Raw genomic sequence first — 20,019 nt, forward strand, 5'->3', positions numbered from 1 at the left:
AATTTCTGTAGGAATTACAATATTTAATAACTTCATATTACTGTTACAGTTTTACAAGACAAAATAAAAATGTTATATGGTAAGAAGCAAGGGCTAGCTATCGAACTGGCATTCACTCTTGATGTATTTAACTTTTCAAGTCAATATAAACAGTTTTTATCAAGTTTTTATCACTTATTATTGTAAAATGTATAATAATTTTAAGAGATCTTTTGATTATTATTATATAAAAGGCCCTTAATCACATAAACTATAAACTAACCAAATTTCAAATTATTGTGCTATTGTTTTAGTACAAAGAAAATTACAACATAGAAATGCTATCGAAAGCAACATTTTATTTAAAATTGCAAGGGTTTAAAACAACACAAATGTAAAATAACTATCTATGAATATTGACATTTTCTATTTAATTTCATTGAAAAAATGTTTCAAATTTTTACATTTGTAAAAAACAAAATAAATATGTTGAAATTAATGTAATTTTTAATCCTTTTACCAGATGGTTTTTAATCCAATTTATATCAGAGTGCCATATTGTTTCCTTTTTGTAGCAAGAAGAACCAATGTCCAATTAATCAAACATTTTAAACACTTTTGTTTTTCCCACCAAGCAATTTCATTATCCAAATTACATATTTTATGTTTCTAAAAGTTAGTAAAATGATGTTTGTTACTTTTTTCAGTTCATAGTTTCTACAAAATCAGTTACACAAAGTCTTGCAGACCAAATAACCTAAGTGTAGTAAACTTTCATCTTTCATACTGTACCTTTTAAACTTTGTGATAATGTTAGCAAGTACATTTACCTCAGAATAAAATTACATGTTGTGTCTAAAATATTTATTATAGATATATTTCTCTAAACCTGAATTAGAAAAAATCTGAAAACTTTGTTACTCTACATATGATATTTACGATGTTTTTCTTTAATGATTATTTATTTTGGAATCTGTATTGAACAAAGCCATTCATGCTAAGAAATACAAAACACAATTATGATTTTACCTTGAATTTTAAAATGAAGTATGACGTTTTAAATGCAAATTTTAGTGTTTTAGCCCTGATTATTTTAGCAGCAAAATTCCACTAGGTGCTTGGAGCCCAAAGCATTAATAAAACAAACATTGTATCTATGTTTTTATCTAATTTTATGTTTGCCGTAAATTCTGTTACATACATTATTCTTTTAGACATTTTTAGCTATAATATGAGACTACAAAAAAATACATTCAATACATATACAAATACGTTATTGGAATAAAAATGTCAGCTGTCAGAATAAATAATTGCTACAATACCATATTGATTTGTAGATCACTGCTGTAACACTCACAAAAAACATTTACCAGTTAGACAGTACGATTTCCCTACTGTAATCATGTATAAAACAATTTATAAAAAGTTTTGGTTGAGTGACTGTATTTTTAAATGGGTGACTGATAATGACTGGACTCCAAAAGTTCGTATAACCTTATTCTGGAGTATTGTGTCCATGGTATAGTTTGAAACCTATTGAACACAGCAATACATTTAAATGACTAGAATAATGTAGTACAATATTAAACATTATAGAAGTATGAATTATCAAAATTGACACACTATTTTACTGTCAGAATCGTTAATACAACAATAAGAGTTTAGTTTAGTTTTTAGTCAAATCCGAATCACTATGATAATGGGAACAGATATTTACTATTTACTAATAATAATTAAAAATATATATTTTATTTAATCATGCAAGCATAACAAATCTTGATAATTTTCTTTAAAATTCTTCTCTGAAAATCGAAAACTTTGGTTTTACTAGACAGCAATATAGTTATTTTAAAGTTATTTAATATGGATTGATCAATTATATGGAGGGCAACACATTGATTCCTAAAGTTTACATTAATACAGAAAAGTCTCATTAGTTATGGTGTAAAATGTAATAACTCTCTATACAGCGTGTTTCAAACCAACTGACCGCAATCTCTTGTGGATGAACCTGTTCAAAATAGAGTGATGCAATAGACTGTAACCCTGATAAATGTGAAACGGAGAACGTAAGAAAACTGTTTATCACATTCAAAATACAGGATGTGCCCGAAGATGAGAGTCACAGGTTCGAATCTCGAAAATTTCAAATAGCAAGATACATCATGTAGCACATAATTTTAAAATTCTTTAAATGCTCAATAATTTGCTATAAATACTTTCAAAATATCTTGTCTTGTCTGAGTAATAGAGATGTTTCGAAAACGTTCTGAGTCTTTTATTTTTACTGTGGTACTTTTATATTGAAAATTATGAATTTCCATTTTACATGTTGAAAAAAGTACAAGATAAGCTTTCAAAGGGCATGCCATTCAACTGTTTTTGCAAGTTTTTCAACTGTGTGGTCTGAAACACCCTGTATATTAAAATGGTGACTCCTGAGAAGTAAACAGTAGTTCTCCAAAACGTAAACTAAATGAACATGTAAAAAACAATGTTTGAAAGTTTGTTTAAAATTGAAGCTAGTTAATTAAATATGTGTCAAATTTTACAGTAATGTGGGTATATACCTACAAAAGAAGCAGACCATAATTGTTACTAAAATTGCATGTAGTTTTATAAAAAACTATCTTTAATCTAAATATTTTTTACTACAATTATTATCACAAACCTCCTACTAGAATCTATATGATGTCATGTTTGTTTTAACACAATATTAAACCAACAGTTAAAATAATAATCCCAAAAATATGTTATCTTTGTGTTCTTAATGAATTAAACAATCAAACAGAGATACTTATCATTTAAAAAAATGTAGCTGGTGAATTTTAATAAAGCATAAAATCAATGTGAAGTTGGTGCAAACCAACATGTTGTTACATTATTTCTTGATTGATAAATTGATGATAAAAAAAAAATAAAAGGCCTCATGAGTTAAAACTAGAAAATTATTGGATTGTTTCATTTAAAGTTCTTCAGAAGAATCACTATTTTACTTTACTGTAGCTGGTCAAAAACTGTTTCAACAAAAGTTCTTCATAAAGGCAAAATTTAAAAAATGATTATGAACTATCCTTATTAATTGTTCTTTTACATGGTATTGTGTAATGAACTAACCAAACTGCATTCTGATAATTTGTTAAGTAAAAATAACAAATACCATAACTATACACTGCTTATTTTTGTAAAAAATATTTTTTATGGTACATCAGTTTTGTATTCAAAACTCAGCATTGTTGAGTCTGATTAGTAAAAATTACAAAAGATATTACCTACACTTTCAAAATGTTGTCCATTTTAAAAATTGATCTCAAATTTTGTAGAAAAAGACATTACACATAAAGAATATCAAGAAAGTATAAAAAAGTAATCCAACATAAAGCAAAAATATTGATATCACTTTTGTTAGATTGTGATAAAAAATAACTGAGGTGATACATTTTATGTAGATTTGCTTTCACATTTAAATACATATACATAATTAGTTTGTTATTTATTAGTTAAAAATATATTTTTCATCCAAGATTTAAAAACAGGAAATTATATTTGGCTGTACCTTTTTTACTTTTAAACATTATTACAACTAACATCTGTGACAAGTTGAATCTCCTACCTTAAATTCATAAAATCATTTTATGCGAATAGGAACTCATTTTATGTGTTTAAAAAACATGGACAGGCAGAGAAAATACTAAGAAAGGTGCAAAGGAACCAGAATTATTTTTTTAAAGCTGTGTACAGTATTACATTTTTTGCAAATCTACTGTATCCCTTTAAAACCAACAGCTTCTCCCTTGTTTCTTTTTTCCTTGACATCATCAGTGTTGTCACATCTGAGTAATTTCAAACTCCTCTTCATACGTGAAAGTAATAAAACATCATACAGCTAGGTCTTCCTCAAATTGGATCTTTTTCGATGAACACTCTTGTGCAGTGTTGACAATTGTTCTTGTGATCCTCCGACGATCTGTGAACAAAGATTCTTGAATTTTCTCAACATTTTTGTCTGTATAGGTAGTTTGTAGTCAATCAGAACAAGGTTTATCAACAGTCGACTTGTCACCATTTTTATAAGAGGAAAATACTGTTCTCTTCAGTTTCTCATTGAGTAATTTTTGTAAGCTGTTTCAACACTAAAAACTGTCTTAGAGCATCTTTTACTGATTGAGACGTAAAATTTCACTGCACATAGTCCACTTTAACTAGAGTCCACAGCAACACGCCATAAAAAAAAAATGAAGAGAAACAAAACAGCACTAGCTAAAATAATCACTATAGAACAACCCAGGTTAATTGACATAGACAACACTGAACTGACTATGACAGCACTATACACGCCTTGGGAAACTTACAACGCAAGTCCTGACTAGGCAGTGCTATTCTAGTTTGTGTTCAGTACCCCCCTTGTGCGGCCATACATTATAAAACATTCTTTTATATATTATGACTAAACGAACTATCTGGTGAAGTTTGAAATATCTGGATAATATCCTGTGAATGCCAGTTAGGATGGTTTAATACAACATAGACAACTGCATCCATTCTTTAACCCTTTCGATCCCAGGAAATATTTCCTTCTGACACAGGGTATCTCCTAAGGCCAAATTAACAAATTTGCAGTGTTTAAATTAAAAATGTATATTTTATTTATCTATGACTCAATTTTCATCAATATTGTTTAATTATGATTGTAATAAACTGTTCTGTACACTAATAAACTATAAAACATATTTAATCATCATGGCAAAAACTGTTAAGGTATAATGAAAATGTTTAAACATTTTCAAAAAAATGTTACAATTTATTATGAAATAACTATACTAAAAAATCTCGTTGCATTTATATTGATTTGCCTTAAAACATCATTTAATACTGAACTAACTCATGTACAGGAATTGGACTTGATACACACAAAAATACTTGTGAGGTATTTTAAACTGATTCCTGTCATGAAAATGATCTATGGCTAAATAATAAAAATAGAATGATCCAAAATATACTGTTTTTTTTTTACTAACATGTCACATTTTTGTAATCCTGTCTCAATTGTTCCTTCTTTTTTTCAATATTGTCCTCCCAGAAAACCCGGAGGAAAAGAGTGCAGGCCAAAAAGAAACCTACTGCATGCAAATGTAAATTTCCTTCCCCAAGTTCCTCTAGCATTATAAGTTTAACTGCACACTTTGCCCAGTTAACGGTAAGTTGTCAATAGTGGACGTAGTTGTTGAAGTATCAGGCAATATAGTATTTTGTATTTCTGCTTTATTTTTGTTTTTGGAGCTTTTTTGGTAGATTTTGACGGCTTATATGATTGTATGCCTTTGCAATAAAATTCATTAGACTGAAATTTCACAATAATAATTCATTGATGCATATTTCTGTAATCCGGAGGTAAACAACACCATATTCATATTTTTATGAAATTGAGTTAACAATATGTCCATGATGTAAGAGGGTGGTTTATTAAGTGTGGTAAAAATAAAATAAAATATTGTTTAAAGGCAAAAACTCATTTATTTCTCGACATAGTCTCCGTGCAAGGGTATCCACTTGATCCAACAGTGAGTTTCCAAGTTTTTCAACCCATCAGCAAAAGTAGGCTTTGTCAAACTCTGCAAAATAGTCTGTCATAGCGGTGGAAACTTCCTCATTCAATGAAAATTTCTTCCCACCAAGCCAAATTTTTAAAATTTGGGAATAAGAAATTACTTGGAGTCAAGTCTGGTGAATAGGTTGAATGAGGAAACAATTTTAATCCCAAGTCGAGCACTTTTGCTATTACGATAGCTGCTGTGTGGGCTGGATCTTTTCCTTGTGAAACAGTACCTTCTTCCATGTCAATCTTGGACTTTTTCAATGAGTTCCTGTTTCAAACAATCCAGCAAAGCAGCATAATAGGGCCCAGTTATGGATCTGCCTTTTTCCAAAAAATTCTATCCGGATTATACCCTGGGAATCCCAAAAAACAGTGGCCGTCACCTTTCAAACTGACAAAACAGTCTTCGCCTTCTTTGGTGCACTCTCCCACCAAGTCTATTGTTTAGTTTCTGGAGTGTAATGGTGGATCCAAGTTTCATTTACGATTATGAATCTGTGCAAAAAGTCCTGTGGATTGCGTCTGAGAAGTGTTAGATTCTGAGAAGAAATTTTCTTTTGTTTCCCTATTTGGTTCAAAGTGAGCAGGCACATCACCCATCGTGCACAGAGGTTGTTCATGGCCAGACTTTACTGGATGATGTGATGCACTCGTTTAGTTGAGATGCCTACAATGTTAGTTATCACACGAACTTTTAATCTTCGATCTTCCATTATCTTATCGATAGTTTCCTGTGTGGTGACTTCAACAGGCCGACCGGAGCGTACTTCATCTTCCGTGCTTCTCCGACAACTTTTAAACTCATTGATCCAAAAGTAAATGGTCTTCAATGTTGGTACTGAACCCATATGGACTTTATCCAACTCGAATTTGATCTGTGCAGCTGCCCAAGCCATCAAATGAAAATGTTTAATGACCATGCAAAATTTGTTTATCTCCATCGTAGGTAACTAACTTTGCAGTTACCACTTCAGCTGGCGACCAACAATGAACTAATAACAGTTGCCATTCGAAAATTGCTGTAATATCTGTGGAAATATATAGGCTTACCAACAACAGTGCAGGTTCTGAAAATTTCCCATTCATACAAATTTACCAGACTTATTAAACCGCCCTCATTCATTTGTCACTCAATGTAGTGGTATAGAACCCTAAGATCAGTCATTATTAATAGCGAAAATATGTAGCAGGAAGGTAAATAACACTATAAGGACATAGTGTTGCCTACTGTTAAGCAATTTAGTGGATATAACACGAACTTTCTGTTAACTTCTATAGTGAACTTATGAAACTAACAAGAGTATTAGTTAATGTTGTTGTATTGTTAAATCACTTCTGCAGAATATTTTTTATTTTTTATCTCCTAGATTGCTTAGAAGTAAACAACACTGTGTCCTCATCATATCATATTGCACTTATTTCAAAAAATTATTTTTTTTAAGACTTTTGAGAATGCCTTATTTATGGCATTCGAAATAGTAATTTTATATAATACGAGTTACAAAAAACAATCTGGAAAAATTCTTTAATGAAATTCCTAATACTTTATAAGTGTTATGAAAATTAATTGCTAATTGTAAAAAAATGCTCTCGTGAAAAATAACAGTTTTTCGATATGGTATTCTTTACCTCTTGGGTACAGATTTGTAAATTGCATAAATAACATTTTATAGTTTTCCAGTGTATATTGTATTTCTTATTGTAATCTGTATTCTACAGTATTTATAGCTGAAGATTAGTAGACTATAAACGTGTAATTTTTTAAACCATGTCCTAATTTTTAATTGTTATTTACTCCCTAATTAAATGTAATATATAAAACAAAAAATTAAAATCATTCACTTTATAAAACTATATATAACTATGGTTTACTTTTATCAGTTTCTTTAGTTCATTGTTCAAGACATTGATGTTGCTGTCAAAGTTGTACCAAACTCTACCAAACGTCCCACAATTTAAGTTTATTTTAGGTTTTTAAGAATATGCAAAGTGTTCTCTAAAAATACAAACAATCTTGTCATCCCCATAAAAAAACAGCTTCCCAATCTCTTCATAACTTTAAAAAAACTAAACATAAATTTCCCCACCCTACTTTAGTTTATTGCAACATACTTGCCCTTTGGAGCGTAAACTTTTCGCCAAACATATTTTTTAGGAAATGTTTTGTGGTGTATATGTATCGAAACCAGTACTCATTTCATTCTTAAGTCCATGGTTTATTTCTTTACCATCAGATGAGTCTGTGTACACATTTGAGTATCCGACTTGCTTGACTCGTTGGAAACTGTCTTCTCCTTCATATTCTCTGCTAAGATCAGTAAGACTTTGGATTTGTTATTCATCAATTTTGAATATTTCAAAGTTACCTACTTTTATCATCAAACCTTCAGATGACACACTTAAGGAACTGCTGTTTTTATCATATACATGGGTGGGATTTCTGTAATTTCAGGAAGTTCATCCATTGTTCGTTGAGTTCCTTTTCATGGGTCTGAATATAAGCTAGAGAAATATACATTTTCCTGTGCTATTGTTTAGAAGTTTTGAACAGTTATTATTACCACTTGCCCTTCCTTGTACTTGCCTCCATACTATTCTGTTTCTAGAGCCACATATTCAACTAATTTGAAATTCCAGTTCAAATTAACATAAAAATCTTTTTTTTGAATGACAGACACTGGGTATATATACTTGCTCTTTAACTGAGCAGCACAATTGTCTGAAAACATGTGAATTTCATTCATACCAGGAACAATCCTCTTAAATTTGTAGAAGATTTATAAGAAAATGTTTAAAAAACTATCTGAAATTTTATCATATTCTAGATTATTATTAACTATGCCGAAATTGTACACATAATTTTCTAATAATTTGCAAAATACATTCCATAACAGTTAGTTGAATTTTGTCACTTTGCATGCACCTAATTAATCTCTAAGTTAATTGAAATGAAAAACAATTAAAATCATTATTAAGGGTGCCAAGGCTCTCCTTTTACTTTTACCAGATGTCAGGTTTTTCTGACCAGTGATAAATCAACTAAAATTATCTATTCATGTTTTTTTGTAATGGATGTAACAGAAATATTCTCAATTTTCACTGATAAAAAACTAAGTTTATATTCACCAAGACTTAAATTTGATGAACTGGATTTTTGTGATAATACTTTCAATTTTCCTAATGCAACCTTTTAAGTTTTTGGAGAGAAATCACAAAGTTAATATAATCTATGATTTATGAACAGTTGCTGTGCGCCACCTATGAGACACGTGATGAAACATCAGTTTATAATGTAAAAAAGTGGGAAATTCATACAGATTCAACAGTTTTTGTAAGATTCGGAGATTGGGACATTTCTTGTTATATCAGTATTATTTTTCTAATGAAAAGACATAACTCATTTATTCAGTGAGGTGTATTACATTTTACAATGATTGAGCTGTAAAGGTTTCTTGAAAGAAAAAAAAAACACTAACATAAAAACACAAATAAATTGATGGGCAGAAACAAAGTATTTGCATTTTTAGGATCTTTTTATTTATTTTAACACATTTAACTATTTCTCGAAGTTGGAACTGTATTTTGGAATCATTCTGCACGTATATGTGTACTCTTACGTATACCTGTCATCGCGGGTCAATTAAATAAATATGCAAGATATATAAATAACAATCGACTCAAATGAATAAATCAGAAATGCTTTGATTGATGAAATAACAGTTGTGTGAACTGGCTGTCTAGTTATTGGGCATGAAGCTGATGCAGTACACAGGACAGTATAAACAAAACATATGATGATTGTGGGACATATATTTGTAATGTCACAGTACAATTTCCACAAAGGTTATTTACTATGTAAACATTCCTTTTTTAATTAGTATTAAAACGATGTGTTTTTAATTAAATAAACCTCTTATTATTCAATAATTTTCGAAAGTGCAGTACCAAAAATGGTCCAAGGATGCCTTAAAATAGGGAGATTCAATAATTGGAAGAATGGTTTACATCTAAGTGGTTGACCTGAAATACCAGTGAATGACGTTAAGTAACAAGTGATGTGGTGTCATAGATGTGGTGCCCCCCCACGCCACCAGTGGATGACAGCGATGTGTACATCGATCATGCCATGTGTTTCCTCTACGAGCCCACCACCATGTCTGAGGCCCAACTGCCGCCTGTCTATGTCAAGAAGGACCGAAAACGCTCTCGAGTCGAGTCCACTAGTGAAGGTCAGATACACATCATTTGTCTAAACTCTTTTCAGTATATTTATTTTCTCAGTAGTAAACATGTTTAAAGTCTTCAAAAACATACTCATAAGTTTTCATATATATATATATATATATATATATATATATATATATATTTTTTTTAATGCAGTTTAAATAATGGATTGGCAAAAATAATATTTTGCTATGTTATGCTTAAAATTTTCACTACCACCATGACTGGATGTCAACTGCCACAACCCATTTGTAGCGTTGTTCTCGTATCTTCTAATATTGTATTTTATAAATAACTTATAAAATCCCTGCACAGGTTTATAACATTGACAATTTCAAGTCACAGAGATAGGAAATCTATCCTTCTTATTGATAGTTTTTCACTGAGGACAAGAAGCTAATAAAACACTTATTGAACTTAGTCCTCGAAGGGCCTTTGCATTACTATCAGAATGATAGAATATTCAAAATGGGTAAGGGCCACATCCTGTTGGGATCTCATGTTATGTTTACCATGAGGGGGGATAGCGGTGTGAATATATTATACATGTCAATACATGTCATGTCACCTTCAAAGAAAGGAAATCTAGCTCTATTGCAGCCTGTTCTATAGTCTGTTCCATTTTCACCGTGCAGTACAGATCTAATGGGACATACTTATGTTACTACCTTTACTGGGAACATCACGCCTAGTGTCATGTGGGTTGCGTCAACTGTTGTCGTGACCTGCACGAAAGCGCTTAAATACATTTTACTCTACCCTACCTATATGGGTGTGAAATGATCATATAATGTATTATGAAACAATATGTGTACACCAAATTGATGATTAAATACTGAAATATTAAAATAGTATGAATTTGTTATGATATTGTGTAAGAGACACTTTTTATTACAGTGACAGTAAAAATATTCTAGTTTTTGCACGTGCTAATATAAGTACAGATATGGTTTATTTTATACTGTTTTTCCACTGATTGTCTCCGAGTACATTTAATCTTAATTGCAAGATGTCATGGTTCTAAACAATGTAGAGGCAGGACAGGAAAGAATCTGTCATCTTATCTTAGATCTGGTTATTAGAATTACCTCGGCCTAACACAACAATAACATATTATGGCTGCGGATAAAATGAGCTTTTAAACAAAGTTAAAAGTTTAAGTATTCATTAGTTTGGTGGGAGTGAAGGATTTTAGTGGACGTGCTTTGTACTCTCTATTTGGCATAAGCTTGTGTTTATGACCTAAATTGCATAGTGTTATCTTAATTCTTTTACTTCTCAGTGTCTTATTAAAACGTTTCTCATTTAACTGTAGTTTTGTGTGTTATGGCGTCAAGAGCTGCAAGAAAACATATAAAAAGTGGTGACCGTAAAACAGTATCAAAAATCTTTTCCCAAATAAAATGAGTTGTTTTGAGTGAAAAAACTAATAAAGCAACTTTAACCAGTGTGCATTCAGTTTATCAATTTTGAAAAGAAGAAATCATTGGGAATATCAAGAAAAACACCATGTAAAATAGAATATAAAATCAGTAGAAAAGTGAAATGTGATAAGTTTTTTGTTGGTTGTATTCTGAAAATAATGCACTCTTTTTTGTCAGCAATACACCTCCAACACTTGGTGCACTTTTAGAAAAAGTAAACGATGATCAAGAGCTGTTAATAAAATCCCAAAAAAACTAGTACCACGGGAACTATCATTTGGATAAAATCGCTTATGGCCACACTGTATTTCACGGTGAATGTGGACCTGACTATAGTCAAAGCAGGTAGAGAGACAGTACTTCCTCATGTTTAGGCTTGCAAAACCCCTATCTGGGGTGTCCAGATGTAAGCAACACTTTGGATTTTGCTATACCCAGAATAAGGTCTTTTTACAGTTATAAACAACTTAAAAGTGAGACCTCCTGGGGTTCTTTATTAATTTCATACATGTATTTTAAACATTATTTTCTGCAACACTAAACGTAAGTGTGGTGCTGTTGGTAGGCCGTCACCCAGTCAAGATACGAAGCCAGCACAGGGAAGAGATCACGATGATGCACGCCCCACGCTCGCTGTTCGACCGACCGTCTCCAGCTCTGGTCAAGATGAGGCATGATCTGCGGCTTCACAAGTACAGGGGTGGTACTGGCACTCGGCCTACTCTCTCCGTGCCTTCCAGCCCCCTCGGACTCACCACTAAGCCGGTACAGCCTGTCAAACCGGTACCAGAACCAGAACATGTGCCAGAGTGGCTCATCCACGAGGACTGGGCGATATTGCAGGTTTGTCCCATACAGACATTACCTATTTGTTTGGAATCCCTATTGTAATTGTTTATGAGTTTAAATTTGTTTATATACCAACTATCTTATACATATATATCTTATATACATTAATTTTATGAGGTTCAAAGGTACAGCTGTAATATTTGTAAACATAAACTTCAAATTCGGAAAAAAATCTTTTCAGCAAAGTTTGAAATGTTTCTTAACTTTAATTTGTAACTTTAATTAAAAAAAAGGTTTATGACAGAGAGTTAGCAATTTATATAAAAAACTTAAAACTGGGCAAAATGGTTAACTTTATTTTCTAACAAAATCAAAACATTATTTCTTCTACATATAACTTAATTGATACTCTTAAAGAATATATAAATACAACATTATTAAAAGTGTTATTTTTAACTTTTTTTGTAGCCCAGAATTTAAGTTTTTCCTCTTGGGCAGTGAAAACCAAAAATAAAACCACAGATATTTTGACATAAAATATCCTAATAGTATTATAAACGCGAAAGTGCCTTTGTTTGTTTGTTTTGCTTTCACATATAAATTATTCAACGGATTGTACTTAAATTTTACATTGGCATTCCTAAGGTCCCTAGATGAACATAGGCCTATTCTTATTTTGTAAATGCTTCCAGACTATGTCCCTCTTCTGCACGCCGAGCCTATATTTCCAAAAAGTACTACCCAGAAGATAGACGCCAAGGGCTCTATTTTCAGCAGTTTTGCAAAGCTTTTCTCAAAATGTATACATACCATAACTTTTTTATTTTTGAAACAGATATTGATGATTTATTTACCCCTAATATTTTATTTTTTTTTTTTTTCTTATGAAATGCCCTTGTATCAGTTGGTAAACTTTTAGTTGCATTAAAAAGTAATTTAAAAACTTATTAACAAAGAATTAAAAATTAAGAAAAAAAATTAAATAGGTAATTTGGGTTGTATACAAACCACGACCAGTATGAAGAACACAAAAATATAAATTTTATAGAAACAAAAACATGACACACACGAAAAAAACAACTTTTTTAATTAACAAAATTACAAAACTTAACAACAAATTATCAATTGTAAATGGGCGTCAGATTGCCCGGTTATATGCCCCCAACGCTTAAACTTTTTTATCAATGAATTAGAATCGTTATAAAAACGATGTAGTAGGAGTTAACAGAAACTACGCAGAACTGCGATCGGTTATTTGTTTGATCGCTGTTATCGTTATCTTTTTTTGAGAATCCTGATTACGGTCCCCCCGGCCCGCGCGGCGGCAATCCACCCATGATTTTATTTACGTTTTTTATAGCAACAGGTTACATAATTGTCTTTCCATTGACACAATTTTGAATTTATATTTTCTGATTCAGCCCTCTCATAAGAATTTGATATTTTCCCCCCACCCCCCCCCCCCCCCACCCCCCCCCCCCCCCACCCCCCCCCCCCCCCACCCCCCCCCCCCCCCACCCCCCCCCCCCCCCACCCCCCCCCCCCATTTTGGTTTTTTTTTGTTTTTTATATAATATTAACTTAGCAAAAATACTAAGTTAATATGAATATTAAAAAACCACATTGTTTCTATATAAACAATTATTAATTTCAGAACTTCCATTTTGGGAATTAGAAATGTTTTACTATTTTTATAGCCACCTGATTTTGACATATGAAAAACATGATTTTTTTTCTTTGTTGTCTATTAAACACTTTGAGTGCTGGCCCTAAATGACATGTAACTCTGTAGAATGCTGGGCGTTTTTGGTGGTTTTCAAAAATTTATTTAAAAAAAAAGTATTTAAGGTATGAGAAAAAAATACTTACATACCTTAATTCAGCTTACTTTCGTCTTTCTTTTAACGTGAGATTTTTTGTGGGTTTTTTTAAAAACTACACATAAAAAAATGTTTTTTAAAAACATATATTTTTGGAAAAAAAATTATTTTTTGAGACAGTTTTTTTATCTAACTTACTAAACTAAGCATACATACAATTATTTACAATGACCCATTTACAATATAAAACTGTCCTTTGAATAATACAAAATCATGTTTTTATGTTTTGTAGTTTTTTGACAAAAAACTATGCCGTCATATTGATGCGTCGGCATCACTTTCGCTGTCAGCACTGTTTTCAGCATCTGTAAACATAATAATATACTATGTAATATACTATGTAATATAGTACTATGCACTATGTAAAATATGAATACATTTTTTATTTTATTCATAAGAATAAAATATTAGTTGTATAAAGTTAATTTATTATAATACAAATTATAGTTTGATTCACGAAAAACAATAACATAACCAAACTTTTAGACTGATGTTTATATGATAAATAGACTTACTTATTCTTACCTGAAGTATGCGTCTAATCTTCTTCCATTAAATCAGGATCAATGTCAAGAATCGTCAAAAATACTATCTACTCCAATAAAATTATCTTAATCTAATACATCACTGATCGCAACGTCGTTCAAGCTGCGAGAAGCCATGATTGCGACATCGACTGCCGGCTGCAACGAACGTCACGTTAGCGGCACGTAAACAACGCGACCGAAGTTGCTTTGTCATTAAGCTCATACAATACATCTGACGCTTTCTAGCGGTGAATTGTGTTACTAAAAACCCAAATAACATTGTAGAGTAGGCAAAACCCGTTTAAATACGGACAATGTAATATAATACCAATTGAAATGACAACCACGGTAAAACTACGGGATTAGCATTCTTCGGAAGTTTCGCCGTTCCGTAAAATTACGGGATTAGCACTCTAAGTGTTAAAAAAACCATTTTTGTGCCATATTCAACATCTATGGAATATAAAGATTCCAAAAATATACAACAATATAGGGTTTAGCATGCTATGTGCAATACATGAAAAGATTTAGTGAACATCTGCACGAAGGCAAAACTCAACCTGCTACCCAGAGATATTCCGACTGCTACTTCTAGGGTTGATTGTATACATCATAGATACATTCCTTATTCATAATGCTTATGTTGATCAAGAGGTGCAGCTTCATAAGGCCATTTGTAAAACTGTAGTTGCTATGTAATTAAATAACAAATCATTTTAGCACTAAAACATTTAAAATTTTAATCAATTTAACAACAGGCAGTTATAGACTCAGAAGTTACTGAATAGAAAGTGACTATAAGCTAGGTCTATAAATATTTAAAAATGCAGAGAAATGTTTATTTACTTATGTTTAGTTATTTTAAATGCCTTGGTGTTATTTTATGACAAGATTAGTAAAGAGGGCATTATCATTGACAGATGACAAAGCCTATCTTAATTTCTAGTGTAAAAATCAATATCCTAAGTTTCAATAGGAAGAAAGTCTTTGAAATAGAGATGGACTCGTAAAAACTCAACAAAATTTTTAAATTCATAATTTCACAAATTGTTATTGTGCTTCTATACTTAAATTTCAAACGAACAATATTGTTATAAAACGTTTTACTTACCTTCAATGTCTTCTCCACAGTCACAAACTACTGGACCGTTTCTGTTATTATTGCAACTACAAAATGCGTCTGCTTGAGTGCAGTAATCAGGATCTTGTTTAGAATAGACTATACGCCTGTTCATCAACTCCATTTTCGTATCAAAGGAAGCAAATTAACATAAAATAAATCTCGCAACCAACAATAACACAAATGCCAAATTCACAAACTTTAGATTCTTCTAATGGCCGACCCTAGGTAGGATAGATGTGCAGTGGACTGATGCCTTTTGCGTTGTTTGTTTTCAATCAGCTGTTTGCAAACAAATTGTCACCTTTCTGCTAAAGTCGAAGCCGGTCGAACCTTCTCGCACATTCTCGTACCGAGCAAGATGTTATTGACCAACGTATAACAGAGTATGAACAAAAATGTATAACAAATAACAATATACTGAGATGTGTGATGTAATTATACTTGGAAGGAACCAATAATTGTGTACTTATTACTTAAAATTTATGTATAAATGTAGTTGTACATTCAGCGAGTAAGAACTCACATAGCACAGTTTTAAAACTCTGTCTACTATAGAAGTACATAATCTGTTCAATGAGACCAAATTCATTGGGTAAACTTTAAAACAATAGTTAACATAGCAACCCTCCGCTTATTATTCTACTTTCTATGTTGCTGATAATTTACACACTATTATTAAAGAATTGCCCATAGATAATGACCACCTAGGTCCTAGATACATGCACGACTTATCTTTTTTAAATAGTAATATTTTATCTTATAAAATTGCGTAACAAAGAATAAATTAAATGTAAATTTATTGTAGACATTGCCCTGCTCAGCAATTAATGCAGTTATACTTAGAAGCGGCATTATCTGACGTTGCATATCGCTTACCTGATCACTTGATCGTTGGCCTAAGGTGCAGGAAGGATTGCGTCAATACAATATGTTTCTTACATAAAATAAGTTGATAATAACAGTGAAATAATAAATACATTGTTTAAGGCTGATATAATAATTACAGTGGCTAAAGAAGGCCACTAAAGTCTCTATCAACAATCACCTTTAATAAGTCAAATGTTATCTCAATTTACGTCTTAATTTTGAATTTGTACTGTGAATCATCCAATAATTTCTCCACATCGGGCAGTTAGTTGAATATTTTTACAGCTAGTTACTCATATTACTTGTAGTTTTGTTACTCTGAATACAACCGTTGACAAACTCATTAATTTAATTAAAGAAATTATCAACGATAATGTCATACTCAACGAAAAACTTGACAAAGGTTGTTAGCTGGAACGGCGTTTCCTAATCCGAAAATTGTCAAATATGGAGTCCCGCAGGGCTCTGTGTTGGGTCCTCACTGCTTGCAATTGCAATGCATACCTTTATTGCAGTCTCTCTGGCAAGGTGTTCTTTTTGACGACACCACGTTGTTCTCTTGTCATAGATATCCACAATTGGCTCAATGTGCAGAACATGATTTGTTTAAAGTCGCCTCACTCTGGTTCAAGGGTAATAGGCTAGCTTTGAATGAAACTAAAAAGCAGGAAATTATATTTAGCTTAACCAAGGACTGTCCACCTTACGATTCCGTTGAGCTTCTTGGGTTTGTCTTAGACTCTAAACTAATATGGGATGACCATGTAAACCATATCTGCACAAAATTAAATAGGGTGCTGTATTTGTTGAGAAGACTTACATTTTAAATGCCATCCTGTTACTTAATACAAGCTTTCTTTGTTTTTTTTTTTTCAGAGCCATGTCTATTATGATATTAGGTTATGGGGCCATGTATGTAACGTCAGTAATTTTTTTTCTTTTGCAGAAGAAGGTTATGGGGTTAATTTCCAATTCAGGCTATAAGGATCACTGCAAATCTCTCTTTGTACAAAATCAAGTTCTGGCTGTTGTTAATATATATATATATATATATATATATATATATATATATATATATATATATATATATATATATATATATTATATATATATGTATATATGTGTGTGTGTGTGTGTGTGTGTGTGTGTGTGTGTGTGTGTATTAGTGTATTGTAGAAATAAATGAGAATTGTGATGAATTACCAACTAATAGTGGTGTTCACAGTTATCAACTAGGAATAATGCTAATATTTTTACCCCAGGTATAGGCTTGATAAAAGCATGAAGTGTTTTCCTGTTACGGGTATCAAATTTTATAGTAATTTACCTCCTAATGTACTTTTTCAATCCAAACAAAAATTTCGAAGAATTATTTTAAATTGGCTTACTGATAACCCATTTTATTCATACAATGGATTTGTTGCGACTGGTACCGACACGATGACTTTGTGTAACCTAACCTAAGACAGGGTAATCAAGGTACAGTTTTAAAATTGTGCTTGTTCTTTGACTGCATGGTGTGACCTGCACGGTGTGATCTTACTTTAAGTAATATCTATGACTTGGCGTATTGTACATTGTACCTAATAGCTTAATAAACATCTTTAATCTTAATTCCACAGTAGCCTTGACTCCAAATGAAAGCCTAAAAGCTTAACTGCCTCAACGTTCGGTAGCTTGCATAGGCACATATCACAAATCATACAATCTGTGTTTTTACCAGATCTTATGCTCAGTGTATTAGTCTGAAGCAATCACCTAGCCCTGAGAAAGAATATCTATTTTGCCATTATCGCTCTAATTTTTGGCGTTTAGCCTTTTGAACAGATGGTAGTGTCTTCGGCGAAAAGTAGGATATCATTCAGCAGACGATGTCATGTATTGCTATGATGAATAGCACAGTACGATGACCGAGCCATAGGGAACCAATAATTCACTGAAAGAGGCGAAGACGAGGCTCGTCTTATTGAGACTATCTGTAGAAAGGTAGTCCTTATCCTTATCCTTATCTTAAAGGTAGGAAACAAACAACTGCAAGTCCGGTCCATAGGCTCTATATATATCTCAGTTTTTCAAGTAGGATTTCATGATCGACGAACAGACTTGATGGCCTTGCTATGTCCGTAAAGATTAGTAACAAAGATCGCCCTTTCTCATATGTATAAAAAATATCAGAAACAAGCTTCCATACAGTCAAAGTTGACTTCTCCTCTCTCTGAAATCGTGTTGGGTGTTTTTAATAACATACCATCTGATCATACCATCTGATTTTTCTTAACAGTTTCATGCACCTTAGCTAGTTCAGGTATCAAGTATATCGGCCTATAGTTTGCAATTAAATGAGACCACCTTCATATAAATCAGAACGGTCAGAGTAGCCTTGAGACAATTTGGAAAAATTTATATATATATATATATATATATATATATATATATATATATATATATATATATATATATATACATACATTAAAGTTGTATAAATGACAATAGCCTTATTTAATTCCAATAAACATTGAATCGCAAAAAGTACTTACTCCACCGGGACTCGAACCCGGATCTCTCACTTGCCGGGTGAATGTGCTACCATTACACATACATACATACATACAAATTACTACAGTAAAGGGTCGATGTACAGCTGAATAGGGTCATGAAATCGATAAGTAACGCTCACAAGGCATTTTATCTTGATTGGATTCTAGTACTGAGTAATATAGCTCATCTCGAAAAGCATTTTACAGATTGTATTCCTTAGAGATTTTTAGGAATTCATTTCTACTTCTAACTTGCCCATCTTGCAGAACCTGCCTCAGGCCGAAACTCCCGTACGATCTGTAAATCCCCCTTACGTTCAGGCATCCTAGTTTATTTTATAAGGGTTTTCACTAAATACTTACTGGGCTGTCTTATGTGTTTTGTTCGAAGAACGGAACATTTTTTTTAATTTTTAATACAATGACTAGAATAGGTGGTACCTACCTTCCTATAAATAATTGGGTCCTTCTGAACCGATTTCAAATTGGGGAATTACCCTTGATCAGGTGTGATTGAGGATTGGGTTCTCAGACAATGGAGCACACAATCAAGCATTGCTCCTTGTGCTATTTTCCGGGAGGCTTAGCTGATCTTGAAAAATCATTTTGGCTGAGTTGTTTTTGTGACTTGGAATTGATTTATTGATAGGTGATTTCATTTAAGAATTAATTCCTTTTAGGCTTAGTTTGTTTTAAACTTTTAATCCAAGTACTTTGTACTTTAGTATGCACGTTAAACGTAAGGTAGTTGACAAATAAAATATACTGTATTATATATATGTATATATTCGTTAATTTTTGTTTGTTGTTACGTTGGTTAACTTGTTATTGTATTGCATCATCATGAGCCGATTTGCCCCCAGGTAGGCGGCTTTTCGACTTTTTTATTGCTAGCCTTCTACTCTAGGCCCACTTCAGCTTGCTGTGTTCATGGGCATCCGGTATTTGCTTTAGTATTTTTATCATACTAGGGGTCTTGCTTTCGGTTGAAGTTTTAAGCTTTAATTCATATTTTTATACAATAATATGAATAGTTTGGTGAAAAGTGTTTTAAAAACCTCGTCCCTAAGATG

General features: G+C 32.0%; 1 protein-coding gene across 1 annotated transcript in view; it reads left to right on the forward strand.

The window, feature by feature from the left end:
- LOC124368272 (helicase domino-like) overlaps positions 1-12,114 on the forward strand; it is a 57,115-nt gene extending 45,001 nt beyond the window's left edge. The window contains exons 26-27 of the mRNA XM_046825546.1: positions 9,645-9,804; positions 11,789-12,114. Of these exons, the coding sequence (XP_046681502.1) occupies positions 9,645-9,804; positions 11,789-12,114 (486 nt within the window). The remainder of the gene's footprint in view (positions 1-9,644; positions 9,805-11,788) is intronic.
- Positions 12,115-20,019: the final 7,905 nt, after the last annotated feature.

Source organism: Homalodisca vitripennis, chromosome 8 (assembly GCF_021130785.1).
Source record: "Homalodisca vitripennis isolate AUS2020 chromosome 8, UT_GWSS_2.1, whole genome shotgun sequence".
Classification (NCBI taxonomy): Eukaryota; Metazoa; Arthropoda; class Insecta; order Hemiptera; family Cicadellidae; genus Homalodisca; species Homalodisca vitripennis.